Source organism: Saccopteryx bilineata, chromosome 1 (assembly GCF_036850765.1).
Source record: "Saccopteryx bilineata isolate mSacBil1 chromosome 1, mSacBil1_pri_phased_curated, whole genome shotgun sequence".
Classification (NCBI taxonomy): Eukaryota; Metazoa; Chordata; class Mammalia; order Chiroptera; family Emballonuridae; genus Saccopteryx; species Saccopteryx bilineata.
The window spans coordinates 354,135,571-354,154,700 of record NC_089490.1 but is presented as its reverse complement, the minus strand read 5'-3'; the positions used below and the strand labels follow the sequence as shown (position 1 = coordinate 354,154,700).

General features: G+C 49.4%; 1 protein-coding gene across 1 annotated transcript; it reads left to right on the top strand.

The window, feature by feature from the left end:
* Positions 1–8,221: 8,221 nt before the first annotated feature.
* Positions 8,222–17,173, top strand: CYB5R2 (cytochrome b5 reductase 2). The gene is made up of 9 exons (XM_066253825.1): positions 8,222–8,355; positions 9,533–9,676; positions 9,918–9,990; positions 12,446–12,552; positions 12,819–12,948; positions 13,535–13,618; positions 14,305–14,390; positions 15,920–16,019; positions 16,885–17,173. The coding sequence occupies exons 2-9, from the start codon at positions 9,599–9,601 to the stop codon at positions 17,055–17,057; spliced, it is 831 nt and encodes a 276-aa protein (XP_066109922.1). The 5' UTR covers positions 8,222–8,355; positions 9,533–9,598; the 3' UTR covers positions 17,058–17,173.
* The last annotated feature ends 1,957 nt before the right edge of the window (positions 17,174–19,130 follow it).

Below are 19,130 nucleotides of genomic sequence, written 5' to 3'. Positions count from 1 at the left end.
TAATGTATTAATCAAGGACAGCCATTAGAGCCCAACAGGATCCAATTGAATCTCATTATTTGCAGCAGTTCTGTTCTATGAAGTCACCACGAACACTGAAATTAGTAAATATTGAACCAGCGTTCCTAAGAGAGATACATGGTTAGGTTCCTAAAAGCCTCTGTTTTATGTCTATTTCTGTTGAACATCACCTTATTTACTATGTATTATTGATTCATTAACACTGCACTCATGACCAATACCACCATAACTCAAATCTGAACAGAGCTTATCTATCACACATAAAACATCACAGCCTCCTCGCACTCAGCAACACTAAATGGCACTTCAGCACTATGTTTAGGGCCATTTAAAACAGCAAAGTCACCATAAAAAAATACAAACATGCAAAAAAAAAAAATTCCCTACAGAAAACATGGCATTCAACAGCCCATGGAAAGAACAAATACAGTATAAGAGCTGATACAAGACCTCAGCTAAGGACACATGGATCAGGTGACTCAAGTTTTCACGAATGTTCATGAATGACCATGAAAGCACCATGAGTACTGGTTTTGAGTTATAAGTATATGTTAGTGAGTAAGTGAATTTGTAGACAGAATCCATGAAGGATAAGGATCAACTGTGTATCTAAGTCTTGGCCTATGCTTACTAGATACGTGCTCTAAGATTCACCTAAAACTCATTCTCTTCAACCTTACGGTGGGAAAATAACACATGCCTAGTAAGAATGTAGGGAGGACTGAATCAGATAAGGCATACGTGGCCACGAGCAAGTGTGTGACACCTAACAGGGGCTCCAGAATGTGAAATATTTTCCCCAACCCCCAGTCTCTAGACACCTGAATTACAGTTTCTTGCCAAGCCCCCACCCCATGAGCACTTTGTCCAAACCCCACGAAACTTCTCCAGTTGTTCATTCTTGTTTGGGAACGAGCAGTTATGTATGGCAAAGCCGGGTTATAGTTAAAATACTCCACTTTTTAGTTAAAATATCCACAGAGTTCACCTGACCAAGATGCCTCAGAATTCTAACAATGATAATTTTCAGGTAGGTTCCAAGCACTAGCCTTTCTCGTGTGATGTGAGCAAATATATTGTGCTTATCCCCAGATTTGAACATTTCCAGATCAGAGGATAACTCAATGCTTCTGGAGACATGGAATGTCCTACCCGAAGAGTCCAATGCTTTCGGTCAGTTGTTTGGGGGAATGTGAGCAAGAGATTCAAACAGAATGAATGTATCATCCAGGGTTCAATCAGAGAACCCCAAAAAAGATATGTCAGAGTCCTTACTTCCAGCACCCTAGAATGAGACCTTATTTGGAGATAGAGTCTTTAGAAAGGTAATCAAGTTAAAATGAGGTCATCAGTGTGGGGCCCAATCCAAAGTAACTGATATCTTCATAAAAGGGGAAACTTGGATGCAGAGAGAGACACAGGCACTGAGGGAGAACATCATATGAACATGGAGGCAGAGACAGGGGTGATGCAATATCTTCAAGCCAATGAATGCCAAAGTTTGCCAGCAAACCAGCAGGAGCTAGAGGAGAGGCATGAAACAGATTCTCCATCACAGCCCTCAGAAGGAATCAACCCTCTCAACACCTTTATTTTGGACTTCTCGTCTCCAAAACAGTGACACAATAAATCTCTGGTCCTTTAAGATATTCAGTTTGTGATATTTTGTTAAGGTAGTTCTAGCTAGCCAATACACCGGGAATGGGCTCACATGATTGTGGGGGTTGACTTTGCAAGTAAATGCAGAGAGCAGTCGAAAGGGAAGGTCACAGGACACTGAAACTCCACACACGGACTGAAGCTATATCCACAGGAGAACTTCTCCTCTCCCTTGGGGAGCCTCAGCTCTGCTTTAAAGCCTTTCCAATTAATTAACTCAGGTCCACCTGGATTATCCAGGGTGACCTTCCTTACCTAAAGTCAGCTGATTAGGGACTTTCATCACATCTACAAAATCCCTTCACAGCAACACCTCAATTAATAAAGATTTTATTTATTCATTTCAGAGAGAAGAGAGAGATAGAAGTGGGGAGGAGCAGAAAGTGTCAACTTCCATATGTGCCTTCACCAGGCAAGCCTGGGGTTTCGAACAGGCAACCTCAGCGTTCCAGGTCGACACTTCATCCACTGCGCCACCACAGGCCAGGCTCTCGATTAATGTCTGATTGAATAACTGGTGGCTGCAGCCTAGCCAAACTGACACATTAAAAATAATAATAATAATAATCCATCACACAGAACTCTGTGGGCTTTGGTCATTGCCCCTTTTGCCCAAAGCAACACAAATGACCCACTTACAGACCTTCCTCCGAAAGCATCATTTGACATCTCTGGGTCTCAGCTTTGTCAGCTGAAAAATGGAGTGCTTCTTTAAATTAGAAATCAGGAATGGCAGCACGGCCAAAATGTTTCACTCTCAATGGATGCTTTAGCCCAGTTTGCTCTATCTTAACTTGTTCATACCTAAAAACAAAAACAAACAAACAAAACATAAATTGTCCTCACAAAGAAAAGTCTTTGAAAACCTGCTTTTGTCTAGATAAGAGCCCAGGAAGCAGAGTCTGGGGCAAGTGAGTGAACAACCAAAGTCCTGGCTGTGTTCAGGGAGGAGGTGGGAACACCCCATTTCTTCTTTTTTTACTCGATGCTTTCCCGTTCTCCCCCTCCCGGAGGCCAGCCCTTCTCCTCCTGCAGGTCTGCACAGGTGGAGCTTCCCCCTGGAAACTGCATTTGCTGCCCCATTTGCTTTGTGTTATCTCACCGCCCAAGCTGTGAACTCACAATTAGTACCTTCTGGAGGCTGTCACCCAGCCCCTGCCACAACAGATGCTGTTCGGGAAGAGTGGAAGCAACTGCCATAAATATTGGTGGGGAACTTAACTGACATCATCGGTGCAGCTCTGCACACAGAGCTGCTCAGGAAGGATTCCCCGGCTGTGGGAGGGATGACGGAATAGGACTCTGCAAGCTGTTCTTTTAACTTTTCCCAAACACAGTTTCTGGCAAATTCTGGTCATTCCCAGTGTCTTGAGCCTCTTGCCTTTATACAGTCTTACTCCATCAGACCCAGGACCGCGTCACCTTGCCAGCAGTGTGCAAGGTTTTCCATGCCTCATTTCTGTTGTACAAGCTGAGGCTGAAGACACTGCAGAAAGCAAAGCATTACCTTTGCTTTACGGCCATCGGCAGAACTCAGCGGGGAAATTCTGACCAGGGGGCATCAATGTCTATGTTAGCTGAAAATCGTTGAAAAGGAAAAGCCAAGGAACCTCCAATGCAAGAAATACTCTGCACTGGTTACGGTACCGGGTCTGGAGTGGGTGAGACGCTCCATCAGTGTTCTCTCACAAAGCTCACTCCAGTCAGCTAGATTTGTCTGCTGACATCTTTTTTTTTCAGGATGACATTTTTGCACAATGCACAAAGGACAAGCCAGAGCCAGGGTGAAGAGGAAGAGACGGAGTAGGTGGGCACTCATGTGGCCTGGCAGGGGCAATAGGCTGAACCCGGGCCAGGCACAGGAGGCTGCCTTGGGAGGCTGTTCGCATGAGAAAAGAGACCCATGGTTACAGCAACCAGAGCGGCTGAACCAGAGAGCAGGGGCACCTCCGGCCCCTCTGATCCCAATCACAGGAAATGTGTTGGAATAAATCCAAGTAAAAACAAACAAGCCTTAAGAGACAAAAACAACAACAACAAAAATAATCATTCACTTAGTGTAATAGTTTCCCATTGCTGCTATAACAAATTGCCACAGATATACTAGCCTTAAAAAGCATAAAGTTATTCTTTTACAGTTCAGGAAGCCAGAAGTATGAAATGAGTTTCACTGGGTAAGCACAGGGCTGGTGCCTTCCAAATGCTCTGAGGGGAAATCCTTTTCCTTGCCCTTTTCAGCTCCTGGTGGCTGCAGGCATTTTTTGGCTTGTAGCCCCTTCCTCCATCTTCAAAGTTCATTATTCCAATTGCTGTTCTGGCCATCACTGCTTTTCTTCTCTGTCTCCTCTTGAATCCCTCTTATAGAGAACACTGATGTTGGGCCCACCAGACAATCCAGGACAGTCTACCCATCTCAAACTCTTTATCTTAATCACAGCTACAAAGTCCTTTTTGTCACATGTATGGCCAGTAGTCACAGCCGTTGTGGCCATGCACATGCAGGTTCACATTAGATTCAGGCAGATGGTAAAGAAACAGTGGAGCTGGAGGATGGTGGGCCATTCCATTTATCAAAGTCTCGCACTGGCCAATGAGCAAACACACACAGGGAAAACACGTCCTTTTCACTCATTCAGAGCTCCCAAAGTCCTGACACATTCTCTGGTTCTACAACCAGGAGAATTGTCTCTGGTTTCTCCTAGAATCAAAGGCCCCACCAGTCTCAGTAGGGCTCCCAAAGCCCCTCCTCACCTCTGGTTCCCCATCTGCACACCGTCTCTTTCCCTGCCAACATGGCTTCTCTCCAGCACTCTGCATTCTCTCCTCTATCACTCTGCAAACGTGGCCTCTTTCTCCCTCTTTGCCTCTCTTTTTTCAAAACTTTCTGGCAGGAAAACCTCTCCTCCAGCAAACATTAGCAAAACAATGGTCCTGCTCAAGCAGAAAAGTAATTTGCAATTTCACAGACTACATATACCTGGCGCTCCCCAGCCCTCAATGAACTATAAGCGAGCAAACATAAAAATCATATTTTACAAACTTATTTGACCAACACCACCTAAGGCAGCATTCATAGGTTCTGGGGATAGGGGTGCGGGTATATTTGGGGGGGCATTGTACCACAATTTAGCCTTAACAGCTAGCACCTAAGGTGGTCATTTTTTGAAGGGGGTAAAATGGAAATAAACCACTTTCAAGGTCAAAAAGCTAATTTTAAAAAAGTCCACAACAGCCTAGAAATTGTTTAGAGAGCACGTACTCATAAAGCATCAACATGGTCAGGGCACTGATTCCCCCAGAGGATTCCCGACAGTGAGGGAGGCTGGGCACTGCACTGGAGAAGCTGTTCTCTGGGGGCCAAGTCTCATACATGTTTAAACAGGGACAACTGATGTTCATTCTTCCTTTTTTCCAGCAAACCCTTGCCGAGGGCCCATCCTTTGCCAGGCCCTATTACCAAGCTAGACATTTAGAGAATGAGGGGTACTCACGGTAAATTTCAGGGGATTAGTAGAAGCAGCAGCAAAATCCAGGCAGCACATGAGCATGTGAGAGACACATATGAAGTGAGTAGGTGTTGCAATAATATAATGTTATAGTAATTAAATAATATATACAAATATAGGAAAATATGGAAGATATATAGAAATAATTAGGATATAATATTAAAAGCAATTAAGGAAATAAAGTTATGCTATTTGGATAGGAATATAGTGTGTACAGATATGATTAACAGACTCTGCCTTTCGCGCGGGGCTCAGTTAGTGTGTGTGTGAAGTTATATATAGTTAAGAAGTGGCTTGATGTCATAACTCTATAGGTTAACATAAACAAGAAGCTTCCCTAGGAACACCTTAAAAGTGGCTTGATGTGATATTTCAATAGATTAACATAAAAATGGCTGCCTGCAAGGAACTCCCAAAAAGGTGGGTTAAAGTGATAATCCTGTAGATTGACACCTGTTAGAAGGTGGGTTGAGGTAATAATCCCATAGATTGACACCTGTTAGAAGGCTTTGGCCAGAAAAGGTACTAAAGCTCAGGGGCCCCCTGCTGTAGTCACCAGACTCCAACATTGAACGTGGACTGTCCCCACACTGCCCTGATAAAGGACAACCAAGAGAAGCACGCCAATGGGGCCCCACTAAGCTGTACCTAGGCACGCCAAAATTATTTGTGAGTAATAAACTGCCGGTGTGATTCTTGCAATTAACTTGTATGTTTGTCATGTCTTTCCTCCGGTGGCAGCTGGCCTCGACACTGATAAATAGAATCCTCACAGCTGCCTCAAAAATAGTCTCGAAGAGGCTGCCAGTCCTGCTGTTAAGCAGGAGTGTCCCACTGGGCGGGGAAGTCAAATCAGGACACCTGATCAGTGTAGAGCTCGGGCTCTACTGGGACAGCAGGAGTGCTGAGGAGGGAGGGGACTCTTTGCCCTGTCAAAATTACTGGGAGCCCAGGTAAATGTTTGCCTTTTATCCTGCTCTAAGATTAATAAAGGGGGACATGCCATCTGTCTCTCTGTAACACAGAGAGAAGGGAAAATGAGAAGGAAGAATGGAGGGGAGAGGCAAACTACTAAGAAAGCCACCAGGAAAGAAGATACGACTTTGGATTCCAAAAGCAAAAATCAAGACTTTGATGGAATCAAAGAAAATGAAGTCCATTCATTTTCATAATAAATTCATTCATGTAATAAATATTTATTGAGCATCTACCAACTGCCAGGCTCTAATCTATCTGGAATACAGCAGGAGTTAAAACAGACAAAACAAGTCCTGTCCTCATGTAACTTACATTGTAGTGGAGAGAGAAAGACAGTAAGCAAGTCGGTAAGCTATGCATGTCATCCGGTAATACGTATGTCTTATGCAGCCAAAGTGAACAGGGAAGCAGCATTGAGTACTGCTGGATTGTTCCTCTCTTTAGTATTGATGGAGCATCTACCATGCGCCAGGCAGTGTGCTGAATGCTGCAGGGCAGAGGTGAATTCATTCAATCATGACAGTCACTGTGCTGAGCCTTGGGGAATCAAGGGCTCTGCTCCATAACAGAACTTCCAGACAAGTGTGAGAACTTAACAATTGACGATTCAAGATGTATAATTGCAAAAGGAAGGAAAAGCTATAACTTGAAAGGTGTACATCGACTTAAATTGGGGGACAGGAGCAGGTGTTTCTGAGGAAGTGATATTTGGGCTGAGAACCAATGAATGTGAAAGAGTGGAAGATATAAACTATTATAATTAGAACAGCATGGTATTGCCACAGGAGTTGAGCAACTAGATCAATGTGAGCGATCAGAGAGGCCAGAACCAGACTCATACATACATGAAAACTGATATATGACAGGGATGGCATTGCAGGTTAGTAGACAGTAATGAGCAATTTAATAAATGTTACCAAGACAACATATTATCCACATGGAAAGAATTAAATTGGATCCCTGCTTCACATCATACACAGCAATCAGTTGCAGGTGGTTGAGGAACTTAAATGAGAAAGGAAAAACTTTAAATCTTATCAAAGAAAATATGAAATCTTTACAACGTTGGGTTATAAATAGACAAGTCACAAAAAGCAGGGGACATGAAGGCAAAGATGAAAGATTAAATCATTTGACTACACTGCAATTACAAACTTCTGTTCATCAAAATATATCCAGGGAGAAAGAGAAGAGGGAAAAGAGAAGAAAAAAGGAAAGGTAAGATAAGGTGCAAACTGAGAGAAAACATTGTAACTCACATAACTAGCAAAGAAGTGGTCTCTAAAATATACATGACTTCTAAAAATCGGTAGGAAAATACAACTCAGTAGAAAAACGGGCAAAAATCAGGAGCAGACATCCCCCCCCCCCCAGGAAAAAGCAACTCCATGGGAAATAAGCATATGAAAGATATTCAACCTCCTCAAAGATTAAGTTATCTGAAAATAATAATATTTTGTCACCTGCAGGTGTCAGGGGTGGTGTCCACTACACATGGGCCTGTGGTGGTGTGTTTGGGGAATGGGGGTGGGAATTTAGGATGGAAATCTATTGTTTGGCTTCTGTTTCATTCGGGTCCAGGAGGCATGGATTTACCTTTGCCACTGGCAGTGGGAGAACTGATAGGGAAGGAAGGTCAGCAAGATTCTCCAATGTACCGTGAAGAACCCCTATAAACGCCAGGCCTGCCACTGGTCTAGTGTTGGGTACCTGTCATTTCTCTCTCCCAATAATAAATGAATGAATGAACGCTTACAGCGAATGTCTTTTTTGATTCCATCACTTACCCATCCCACCTCTGCAAACACCTCACCCTAGAGATATATAGATATATAGATGATATAGATATATGCTCTTAGAATTGGTTTAAATTCCCATTTCCTGTTACATCATCCCTTCCCTCCACTCAGACGTCACAGCCCTCCAGCCTTGCCACACAGTTTAAACCAGCTGAGGACAGGGAGCTCTTCATCAGAGCAGCTCAGGGGGTGCGGGGAGAGGAGCAGAATGGAGGGGGGACCGCATAACAAACAAGGGATGATCATCAGGAACGAGGACGCCCCCGGCTCTCCCTCGGCAGGGTGCCTCCCAGCAGCGGAAGCCTCGGATTCCGCGCGACCCTGGGGCAGAGCAGACGCAGAACCGCAGTCCCGCGAGAAACAACCCTCCAACGCCGGTCCCTCGGGACGGGGTAGGGCTGGGGGTCACGCGCCGCCGCCGGTCTGGGTGCGCGTTTTCCGACCCAGCCCCCTCCCCGGCGTCGGCCCCTACCTGTGGGCGAGGCGCGGCCGTCGGTCGGGCGGAGCTGCAGGTCGGCGGCCCCGAGTCAGCAGGCCGGCTGGACGGGGAGCCGCGCACCGGCCTTCCAGCCGGCCGCTCGGCAACATGTTCAGCGTCTCAATCCGGGTGGGCTCCCAGGACGGGACGGCCCGCCGGGAAGAGGCCGCAGGCACGGAGGCGGGCGGGGGCCGGGCAGCCTCCGAAGGGGCCCCGACAGTCGGAAAGGGGAACGGGGGGAGGGCCGGGAGCGCAGGGGACGCGGGTGGGGTGGGCGGAGGGGCACACCCGGCGGACTGGGTGCGGGACTGGAGGGGGCGGGGTGCGTGCGGGGCTGGGCATCCGGCCTGGGCGTGAAGAGGGAAGGCGGACTTTCCCGATTCCGCCGGGCCCGCTGGGGTCGGGAAGGGAGCAGGCGGGCCTGGCGGGCACGGGCGCGGGGCGGAGCTGGAGGCAGCTGCAGAGGGCGGCCCGCCGCGGGCAGGTGAGTGCTCAGCCTGCTCCTCCTGCCCCGGTGCGTGTTGGTGTGCCCCGAAGCGCTAAGGTAATGGAGCACCCCCAAGCGCCGAGGTAATGCTCCTCGCCCCACCCCAAACCCTAGCTTACACTGGCTGCTGGGAGCAGTGGGGGACATAAGCTCTCCCCTGCCTCACTCTCAGCCAGTCACCTCGGGAAGATGTTATACCCAGTGCCCCTCTCTAGTTCTTCTGTGTTTGGGGGCTGGAGACTTCATTCCAAATTGTGTTAGAGGTAATGCCCACTCCACCTCAAGGAGGGGACTCCCAGGGCCTGCGCCCTCGGCTGTAGCCAGGATGGAGGCAGATGAGCAGGAAGGGCCTGGTGACATTAGCCCTCCGGGGTCATCTGATTTGCCTGGTTCGGGAAGCCTGGGACATCCCTCCCTATCTGACCTGCACTGACCCCATCCTACTGCTCACAGACTCTCTTTTAGTGCTTTTCCCTCAGCCCAGTTTCCAGGCACAGCCCAGCGTTTGTGCCTTGGGTGTGGAGAATGTACCTCTGTGCCTGAGAACTGTCCCGCCCAGGGCAGGCAGGACCTGAGGTGCCCTGCTCCCATTGTGTCTGGCTAGGACCCGTCCCTGCTCCTTGCCATCAGCGTCATTGGGGTCACAGTACTTCTCTTGGCTTTGAAAAATATGAACTCAAGGAAGAGACCTCTTATCACCTTGCAGAACCCTGACACCAAGTACCCGCTGCGCTTGATTGAGAAACAGGTAATGGGTCAGCCCACTGTCAACAGATAAAAGATGGGGGGACAAGAGCGGTGGGGAAGGTGCTCACTGGGAAGGAACGTGGTGGGACAGGCACTCATGGCCTCCAGTTCACTCCCCATGGCCTCTGTGTGTATATGTACGCTGGGAAAGCACCAGATGGAGCTGCCTTCCCAGGCATCGGAGCTACCCAGTAAGGCTTCTAGAAAGCTGACAGTCTTGCCTTTGTTTTCTGTTTTGTTAGCAAATCAGCCACAACACCAGGAGGTTCCGCTTTGGACTGCCCTCGCCAGACCATGTTTTAGGGCTTCCTGTAGGTGAGCGGGCCTTGGTTTCACTGGGTGACGAAACTCAGGAACTCAGCTTGGGGGGTAGGAGTTGCCCTGCTACCTTTCCTGAGACACATGAGCTCAGAGTGGTTGGAAGATGAGCTTGGGGCAAATTCGTTCATTCCCTTTCTCACCATTCGATTTCAATTGACACAGATGTGATCTCTCAACGACCTTTAAAAAGAAGTGAGTCTAGCCCTGGCCAGGTAGTTCAGTTGGTTAGAGTGCCATCTCTATATGCCAAGGTTGCCAGTTCGATCCCTGGTCAGGGCACATACATGAATCAACCAATGAATGCATAAATAAGTGGAACAACAAATCAATGGTTCTCTTCAATTTTCTCTCTTGCAAATCAATCAATAAAAAAATGTTTTAGAAAGAGAGTGAATCTAGAGTCAGAAGCCCTAAGATCTTATCACAGGCTCCTTCTTGGGCAATATTAGGCAAGACCCTCAATCTCTCTGAGCCTCAGACTATAAAACGGGATTTCCCAGGTCTGCCTGCCTCTTGGTTTGTTGCGAAGATAAAGTGATTGATAGATGTCAAAACGAGGAATTGATATTCTCTAATAGAAGAAAAGCCCAGGATATGTGGACAGGCACGAGAGAGTCAGGGGTCCCACCCCTTGCCCACATGGATACTCTGCAGAGGCCTCTGACCCATACAAGGAGGCACCCATTGTGATACCAGCCCTAGCAGTCAATCCTAGAGTTCTGAGTTATCCCAATGTTAGTCTGAAACACAACCAGATGGCTGAGTCAGCCAGTCTTAGTGAGGTGGAAAACCTTCGCTAGGTCCACAGCCTAGTAATCCTGAACTTTGTACAAACTGCTAGTGCTGCTTGCCTGCCTGGTGGAGACCCTCATCCGTGTCTTACTTGTCCTGTGTACATGGGACAACCCCTTGACCTCTCTCCTCCAGCAGGTGTTAAATTACCAATTAGGCAGCCAGCCTGGCCCCTCAGCCTCCTTGCTGCTTCCTGTCTCTGTCTTCAGCCACGAGAGCTCACTGTTGGCTGCCTTCTAGCCCCCTGCCTGCCCTGTGCGGCCAGTCCTGTTGACAAGAAGGCTAAAAGAATGAAAAACTTCGAGAAATAGAATATCTTAGAGTCTGTCATGACGCTCTCTCCTCTCCCCTGGTGTGGGCAGTGCAGGTGATTTAGAGGCTTCTGGAAGAGTGCTATAAGCACACAGAGATAATGATGTTTCCCAGCTCAGCCGAAACAAACTCGTTAGAGGCGGGACCTGCCGGATCAGCCTCGGCAGCCCCATTTTCTCTGCGGATGCTGCCAAGCCAGACCCAGGTTGGCCACATCTGAAAGAACCTTTTTAAGGTTTCCAGTTTCAGAGTAGTTCTCAGAAGGAGAACCACTGAGAATAAAAGTGCTCAGGCTTTTATTCCTGGGTAGCCCTGGTTCTCCGGTTTATTTTCCTGAAGCTGCCGGAAGGACTGGCCCCTCCAGCGTCCCTTCCCTCCTCTTCCTCCTCCTCCTCCTCCTCCCCTCTCTCCGCCTGCTCCAGCTCTCCACTGTGTCCCCAGGTCCGCCCCATCTTTCCTGTGTGTGCAGCCCCTACTCCCTCTGTACTCTGGCACAGAGCTGCTTCTTGCCTGTCTCTTAGCATCTCTTAATTGCAGCTTCTGCCCTCACCACTGATTGCTTCAGTCACTGAAGTCTCCCGCATGAGATCCAGCAGAGAAATCTGAACAGCCCAGCCCATCAGGTGGCACTGGGATGTACTTATTATGATCCACAGGTCTCTGGCCACAGCTGGTCCATTTAGTTCTACCCTGGAGGGGCAGAATTACGTGGTTCAAAACTTCACTGCTGCTCCTCAGCAGACCCATCGCCTAGGAAGACACATTGCTGTTTCTAGAAACATTGCTGTTGGTCAGTTGGTGTCCAAATCCTGGGGCCCTGCATATCTGTGAGCCTCTGTGTTCTCTGCACCAGGCAACAGGTTACAGGTGAGGAGGGAGTCCTCTGTGACTCATTCATGGACTCCAGTGATGCATCCAGGTTAGGAAAAAAAAAGAACTTTGTGAAGGCAACATAACTTTCTCTGAGAGGGAAATGCTCCTTTCTGTAATTTTTAATACTCAGCCTCCAACAATGAGCTCTCCCTGCTCCACAAAGTACTTTGACACAGTGAGCACTCACAGTGGGCTTCCTGTATGTAAAGCTCACAACTACACTATGATGGAGGTGGGGCAAGTATACCATCACCGTTCATCCAAAGAGGTGACTTGCCCAGGGTCACACACAAGTGACAAGGACAGGCCTAGGATTTAGACCTCTGAATTTGGATTCCTTGCTTGCTTGGCCCTCCTCCCATGCACACTGCCACACTATGCACCCACCTCCCTGAAGCTCAGTCTTTCAGTGGAGTCCTGAGTCCAGTTTAGGCTGGTTGTGCTGACTTGAAGTTTGACACCTTTTCTGTAGGGAACTATGTCCATCTCTTGGCCAAAATTGATGGCCTTCTGGTAGTCAGGGCATACACACCAGTGTCCAGTGATGACGATCAAGGCTTTGTGGACTTAATTATAAAGGTAACTGATGCCCTCCTCCCCCCATCCACCTGCCTTACCCTCACAAACCTATGAAGAGTGGTGGGGTGGAGAAGGGACACCTGCCCTGGACAGTGTTCTTGACCAGAGAAGCTGTTGACCTGGTGAAATCTTGAGGGGCTGCTTAGAGCAGCCGTGAGTGCAGAGGGTTTTCTCTGCATGGTTCCAACAGCAAATGCATTTTGGAGTTGTGTGTGGTTGTGGCCTCCATTCTGAGGCTGTGAACACCATCCTGCCTTTATTTTCAGATCTACTTCAAAAATGTACACCCTGATTATCCAGATGGAGGGAAGATGACTCAGTACTTGGAGAACATGAAAATTGGGGACACCATTCTTTTTCGAGGGCCAACTGGGCGCCTGTTCTATAATGGGCCAGGTACTGGGCATTTGCACTGGGCCTTCCACTGGGAGGAAGAAGATTCTTTCAGTGGTTCCCTTGTTCTAGAAAACTCCTCATATCTGAGCCACATGGACTTGACCTTAAAGTCATCATACCCATTTCACAAGATTGTAAGTGCCGTGAAGGTACAGGAGTGATTTGGTGTTTTCTCATCACTCTGTCTCCAGCACAACACCTGATACATGAAAGGTAGCCTGCTAATGCTGAAAAAATGGATGGATGGAGTCCACACCCATTCATTTACTCACATACTCATCATTTACTCACTGCTGTGGGTGAGAGTGCTTTGTGAGGACCCCTATTAACTTCAGCGTCACTTCCCTCCTTCCTCAGAAGAAGAGATCCAGTGATTCCCCAAGGAGGCCCACCCTCTATTCCCACTTTGTGCACTGGTGCAGCGGGGCTGGCCGAGGAGGTCATCCTGGCTCCCTCCTTGGCTTAAAATGGTGCGGCCACTTCCTTAGGCGCACTGGCCTCCTGGAAGTCCCAAGGAGAGTCAGTGATCTTATGCAGGCTTTTGGGCAAGAACTCCAGAAATCAGAAGTATCTTCTGTGTTTTCAGGGAACTTTTCAGTTAAAGCTTACCATACAAGTAAGCCTAAAGAAAAACTGGCCCATCAACTGGGAATGATTGCTGGGGGCACAGGTAAGAGGCTTCATCCCAAGGGGAGCCCTGAGATCTTTCTGAATTTGGAGTCATTTGATCCTACAAGGGGTGATGTCAGAGGTTCCTTCCCTGCTGTCTTAGATGGGAATGCAGGGTCAACAAGAGGCCTTGAAACTGACCCTGTGTGCCCCGCCCTTTCGCTGACCTGCAGCCCAGGAGCCCCAGGGAGCCTAGGAAGTCAGGCTGGGAACAGGGAAGAGGCTGGGGGCCAGGCTGGGCAGGCACACACATGGTCCTCCAAGGCCTCCTGGATCCAGTTCATGCCTGACTCCCCATCTTTTGAAAATGAATGCCTGAAAGAAGAAATATGTAGAGACCTATAACTTTCCAGGCACCATAATAATAGACACTTTTAAAGCTCACACTTACTCCACATTAATTCTGTTTTACAAATGAGGACCCTGAAAAGCTCAGACAGGTACTTGAATCACCCTGGTCAGATAGTGAGGCAGCTGGGCACAAACCCCAGTTCTGAAACCAAAGCCATTGCTCCTTCCATCTTACCATATGAAAATGAGAAAGGGATTTTGATTTATCGCTGCATTCAAAGGAAAAACCAAAATGATGGGCGGTCCCCAGTCTGAGTTTTGGGGACTGCAGACCAGGACTGTGGGCATCCGAGAGGGAAAGCTGGCCTGCCCGCCTGCCCGTAAACTCTGTTCCAGGGATCACGCCCATGCTGCAGCTCATCCGCCGCATCACCAAGAACCCCGCTGACAGGACCAGCATCTCCCTCATCTTTGCCAACCAGGTCAGTTCTGCCGGGTCAGCCTGAGCTTGCGGGATAGGACGGATGGAATGTCTGTGGAGCAGGGCTCTGCAGTCACTCCTCCCCTGGCCCACCGGGCTCCTGCTGTCTGGGTATCTGGCTGTGGGGGGCTCGTGGGCGCTACGGGGCTGCTGGCAGCTGAGAAGCTGAGTCTAGACCTGTTTTTCTATGATTTTGCTTTTTTTTTTTTTTTTTGGTTTGTTACTCTTCTGTCTCCCCGACCAACCCTAAGCGTCGTGCTGTCCTTCCTTCCTTAATACATAGTTCTGTTTTTTTCTGAGATTAAATCAAAGCAGCCCTCAACACAAATTTTGGGAAATACAGAATCATATACACATTTGACTTATTTTGGTCTTTTTTCTCTACATGCTCTGTTTTACAATAACATATGTATAGTTTCCCCCCCCCCTTTTCTGAAGTTGGAAACGGGGAGGCAGTCAGACAGACTCCCGCATGCGCCTGACTGGGATCCACCTGGCACGCCCACCAGGGGGCGATGCTCTGCCCATCTTGGGGCATCGCTCTGCCACAATCAGAGCCATTCTAGCGCCTGAGGCAGAGGCCATGGAGCCATCCTCAGTGCCCGGGGCCAACTTTGCTCCAATGGAGCCTCAGCTGCGGGAGGGGAAGAGAGAGACAGAAATGAAGGAGAGGGGGAGGGGTGAAGAAGCAGATGGGTGCTTCTCCTGTGTGCCCTGGCTGGGAATCAAACCCGGGACTCTGGCACGCCAGGCCGACGCTTTACCACTGAGCCAGCCAGCCAGGGCTAGTTTTGTTTTTTTTAGTCAACATTACCATACAGACATTTTCTTCTCATTAAAACTCTTTATAAATAGTTTCATCATAGTCTATATCAAGTTGCACCACAATTTACTAAATCTCCTATATTCGGGTTGTTTTCAGTTATAAATGGTAGTGATGAATAATTGTGCCTAGACTTGATCACTTTTAGATTATTTTCTGACACAGGATCCCAGAGGTGGAATTATTAGGACAAAAATTATAACGAGTTTTAGATCCAGGTTTTCTGTGCAGCATCTCTGAGCCTGCAACAGATTTCTTTTGGCTTTGGCTCCCTTTTTCCCCAGTGAGGCTCCAGCCTTGGTCATCCCTTCTTTAGCTCTGCAGCGTGGTTATATATCATATTATATAAATATATGACTGTCTCAGCCCCTTCCATCCCCTGTAGAAGACGCTGGGCCCACACGAAGGTTGTTTTGGTTGGGTTTGCTGTGCCTAGTGCCAGTGTGGACGTAGGAGAGGGGGCAGGGAAGCCACCCCACTCTGTGGAGCCACGCCTTCCAGCTGGAGGCTGTCACCCAGCCGCTCCACCCACGACAGAGGGTTGCTGTGCAGGGGTGGCAGAGAACTCGCATTCACCCGGGAGTCTGCGGTAGCACCCGAGCGAGGAGAGTGGCAGCTGGGGCAAGAGTGTGGGGACCCATGTGCTCAGTCCGGGGAGTGAGCAGGAAGTCCCTGGAGGGGCTTTCCTCATGCTGCTGCTTTTCTAGACAGAGGAGGACATCTTGATGAGAAAGGAGCTTGAAGAAGTTGCCAGAACTCACCCAGGGCAGTTCAACCTGTGGTATACCCTGGACAGGCCTCCTGTTGGTATGGACCCCACTGTTCCCACCATGGGTCAGCTCCAGCCCTTGGCCCACCTCAGGGAGTAGTCCCTGGGGGTTGGTTGGTTGGTTTGTTAGGACTGGGCTCAGGGGTTGAGGCCTTGGGCTCTATCTCCCCATGGGAAATACAGGAATTTGAAGGAGAAGGGATTTGGGATGACTTGCTTGTAAAAGCAGTCAAGGACAGGTGTCCCATATCTCAAAAGCACTCCACACACAGCACTGACCATCAGGAGGGCCCCTGAGGCACTGGGCCACCCCGGACACCCACCCCTGCTGGCATCCCACAGAGGCATCACATACACTGCATCTGACACGGCCACTGAACCCTTCACCCCTCACCATTCACCCCCCCTGGACAGCAGTCCTCACGTGCTGAGCCCCAGACAGCACAGCCGCCACTGTGCACATAGCACCCACAGGCCGCCTCTCCTACACTGTGCAGAGCCATGGCCGCCTTGTCAGACACTCCCTGCCTGCGGAGGGAGCCGCCCCGCTGAGCCGGTCCACAGACCCACAGCACACTGCCCGCACAGCTCCCGCTGACTGCTCTGACCCACCCCCTCCTCCGCATGTCCCACCTCACTGTCCTGCCCTCCGTCCTTGCAAGCGCCGGCAGCAGGCAAATCCAGCCAGGAGCCTCAGAACCTGGGACCTGGGGTCGGGACTGACGAGGACTGCCTCGTGCCCCCGTCCTCGACTTTTCAGCTTTCTGCAGAAGACAGTACAAACTTCTGAGTCTCGGAGAGCAGCCTCACCTGCCTCTCCCTGGCCTTGGGAAGGGACAAGAAGAGGCCTGGGCTCAGAGACTCCACCTGGCCCCTCCACAGCTTTGTTCTGCTCCATCTCAGGCTGGAAGTACAGCTCCGGCTTCATTACCGCCGACATGATCAAGGAGCACCTCCCTGCTCCTGGGATGTCCACGTTCATCCTGGTCTGCGGCCCGCAACCCCTGATCCAGACAGCTGCTTACCCTAACCTGGAGAAACTGGGTTATACCAAGGACATGATTTTCACCTACTAGCTCCTCCCCTGCTCTGGGAAAACTGTCCTTGTCCCCTACATCTGATTCAGAGTTCAGCATCACCATATTAAACTGGGAAGTGTTCCAAAGTGCCTCCGAATGCGCGCTCAGGCATGCTGGATGGAGCTCCTCTCTTTCGGGTGGGCCTGAGAAGGGCTTGCAGGGCTGGGGACAAAGAGGCTCCTGGAGTCTCTTTGCTTGAGGACACTTGCAGGGACCCCTCCGTAGTCTCTTTTCCTTTGATTTAGTGGAATAAACTTCAGTACAAAGCAGATAGCCCATGAGGTGTGGCTCCGTGGGAGACCTGGTAAGCGCTTAGAAGGCCTTGGCCTGCCCTACATGTGGACTGGCCTGTGTGTGTCCGTGGGAGCTCAGAACTGTCCGAAGTGCCAGGGCAGAATTTCAGAAGAATCCAAGTGGGGTCATGTTAACTCCCAGTAATCTCTGTTGACCACCCCTCCCTCCCCCCCCACACACAGTGTTTTATTTTTAAAGTCAGACTAGAAGGCTCAGGGACCCTCCATGTGCACTCTTCTTTTGTGGGGAGACCCTTGAAATAGGAACGCTGTTATACACACACACACACACACACACACACACACACACGTCAGGGCAATAAGTGAATCCACAGGGTAGGTAGGCTCCAGAAATTCTAGACTCCCTGCGTTTGCATAACAGATGGAGAGAAAGGATGCATTTTTGCTAGCATCTTCTATATCTCAGGCCGTTCTGGTGAGGTGGATAGGGGTGGTTACAGAGAGAAGCATCTGAACTTGCAAACAAAGTTCTAGAAGCTATTTAAATCCTTTGTATGACTAAGCCAAAAGGCTACAGGTGACCAGTCTTTCCTCCTGCTGCTTGTGGCCAGGACAACGTGCCCCTGCTCTGTTACCTGTGAGTGGGTGGGACCCCTTCGGCGCTTGATTTTGTGTAATTCCCATAACAAGCCACAGATCCTGTGGGGATTTTGTTCTTGAAGTTACAGGTGAAGAAAAAACTGAGCCTCAGAGACAAAGCTGTTGGCCCCAGTCATTCAGCCAGTAGGGGGCAGAGCTGGGCTTCAAATCTGGCTCTGTTTTAATTCCAAGTCACTCCTTCCCTTTCCACAAAAAATTGGCATAGTAGCAGCATTGCTAAACCTCAGTGTTGCTGGGTTTCTTAAGTAACATATCTGTGGGTAAGGGAGGGGGAAAGAGGGGTGAGCTACAGGAGAACTCTGAAGCTGTGCTGGGCGGTGCCCACCAGGTGGGCTCACAGAGGGCTGGTGGTGGGGTGCTGGCTGCAGCTAGCCTCTGTCCGCCTTGTGTTCAGCACATCCTCAGTGAATCCCGTCCGTGCTTTTCCAGGCGCGGCATGATGGGTAAGGTCCTGTCTTCAGATGTTTCTCTTAAACACAGATGCTCATCTCCTGCTCTAAACCGCTGCTTTCACTTGCCCCCCCCCCCCCCCCCCCCCGAGCCTCCAGGATAAATTCCAGGGGCCTGGCTTCAGCTGGCCTCACCAGACTTCCTTCCCTGGGTCTCCCACTCTGACCCCATTCTCTGGCTTAGCAGTTCTCAGCCTGAGGGCATCCTGCCCCACCCTCAACCCCAGGGAGTATCTGGCCAAGTCTGGAGATATTTTTGGCTATCACAACTAGAGAGGAAGTGCTACTGGCATCTAGCGGGAGAGGCCAAGGTGCCGCTAAAAATGCTCAGCACAGAACCGTCCTCATCACACTCAATTATCCAGCCCAATGACAGTGCAAAGGTTGAGAAACTGCTTGTTATACTAGCTTCCTAGGAGGTGCTAAGATGTTTCAAGTCCACCTGTCTGGTGTGCCTTTCCCCTCTGGCATAGTTTGGGATACTACTTCATCTTTCAAAATGCAAGTAGCCCCTCTTCCATGGAGCCCTCTAGGTCCCAGTCACCAGTCCAGTCCTCCATTAAAAGTGACAACACACTCGTTGAGGCCATAGAAACCTCTTCTGGGCCATCTGTACCATCAGTACTTGTGTTTGGCACAGATCTGTATTCTCTCACCAGGCCATCAGTGCCGTTAGGCAAGGACCTCGGCATTCATGCTCGGTGAGT

Bases quoted from the DNA above. Each gene is read 5' to 3' on its own strand.
- CYB5R2 (XM_066253825.1), top strand. From the start codon at position 9,599: ATGAACTCAAGGAAGAGACCTCTTATCACCTTGCAGAACCCTGACACC. The intron at 12,553-12,818 runs GTAACTGATGCC...CTTTATTTTCAG, and splicing joins TTGTGGACTTAATTATAAAG to ATCTACTTCAAAAATGTACA. The intron at 13,619-14,304 runs GTAAGAGGCTTC...ACTCTGTTCCAG, and splicing joins AATGATTGCTGGGGGCACAG to GGATCACGCCCATGCTGCAG.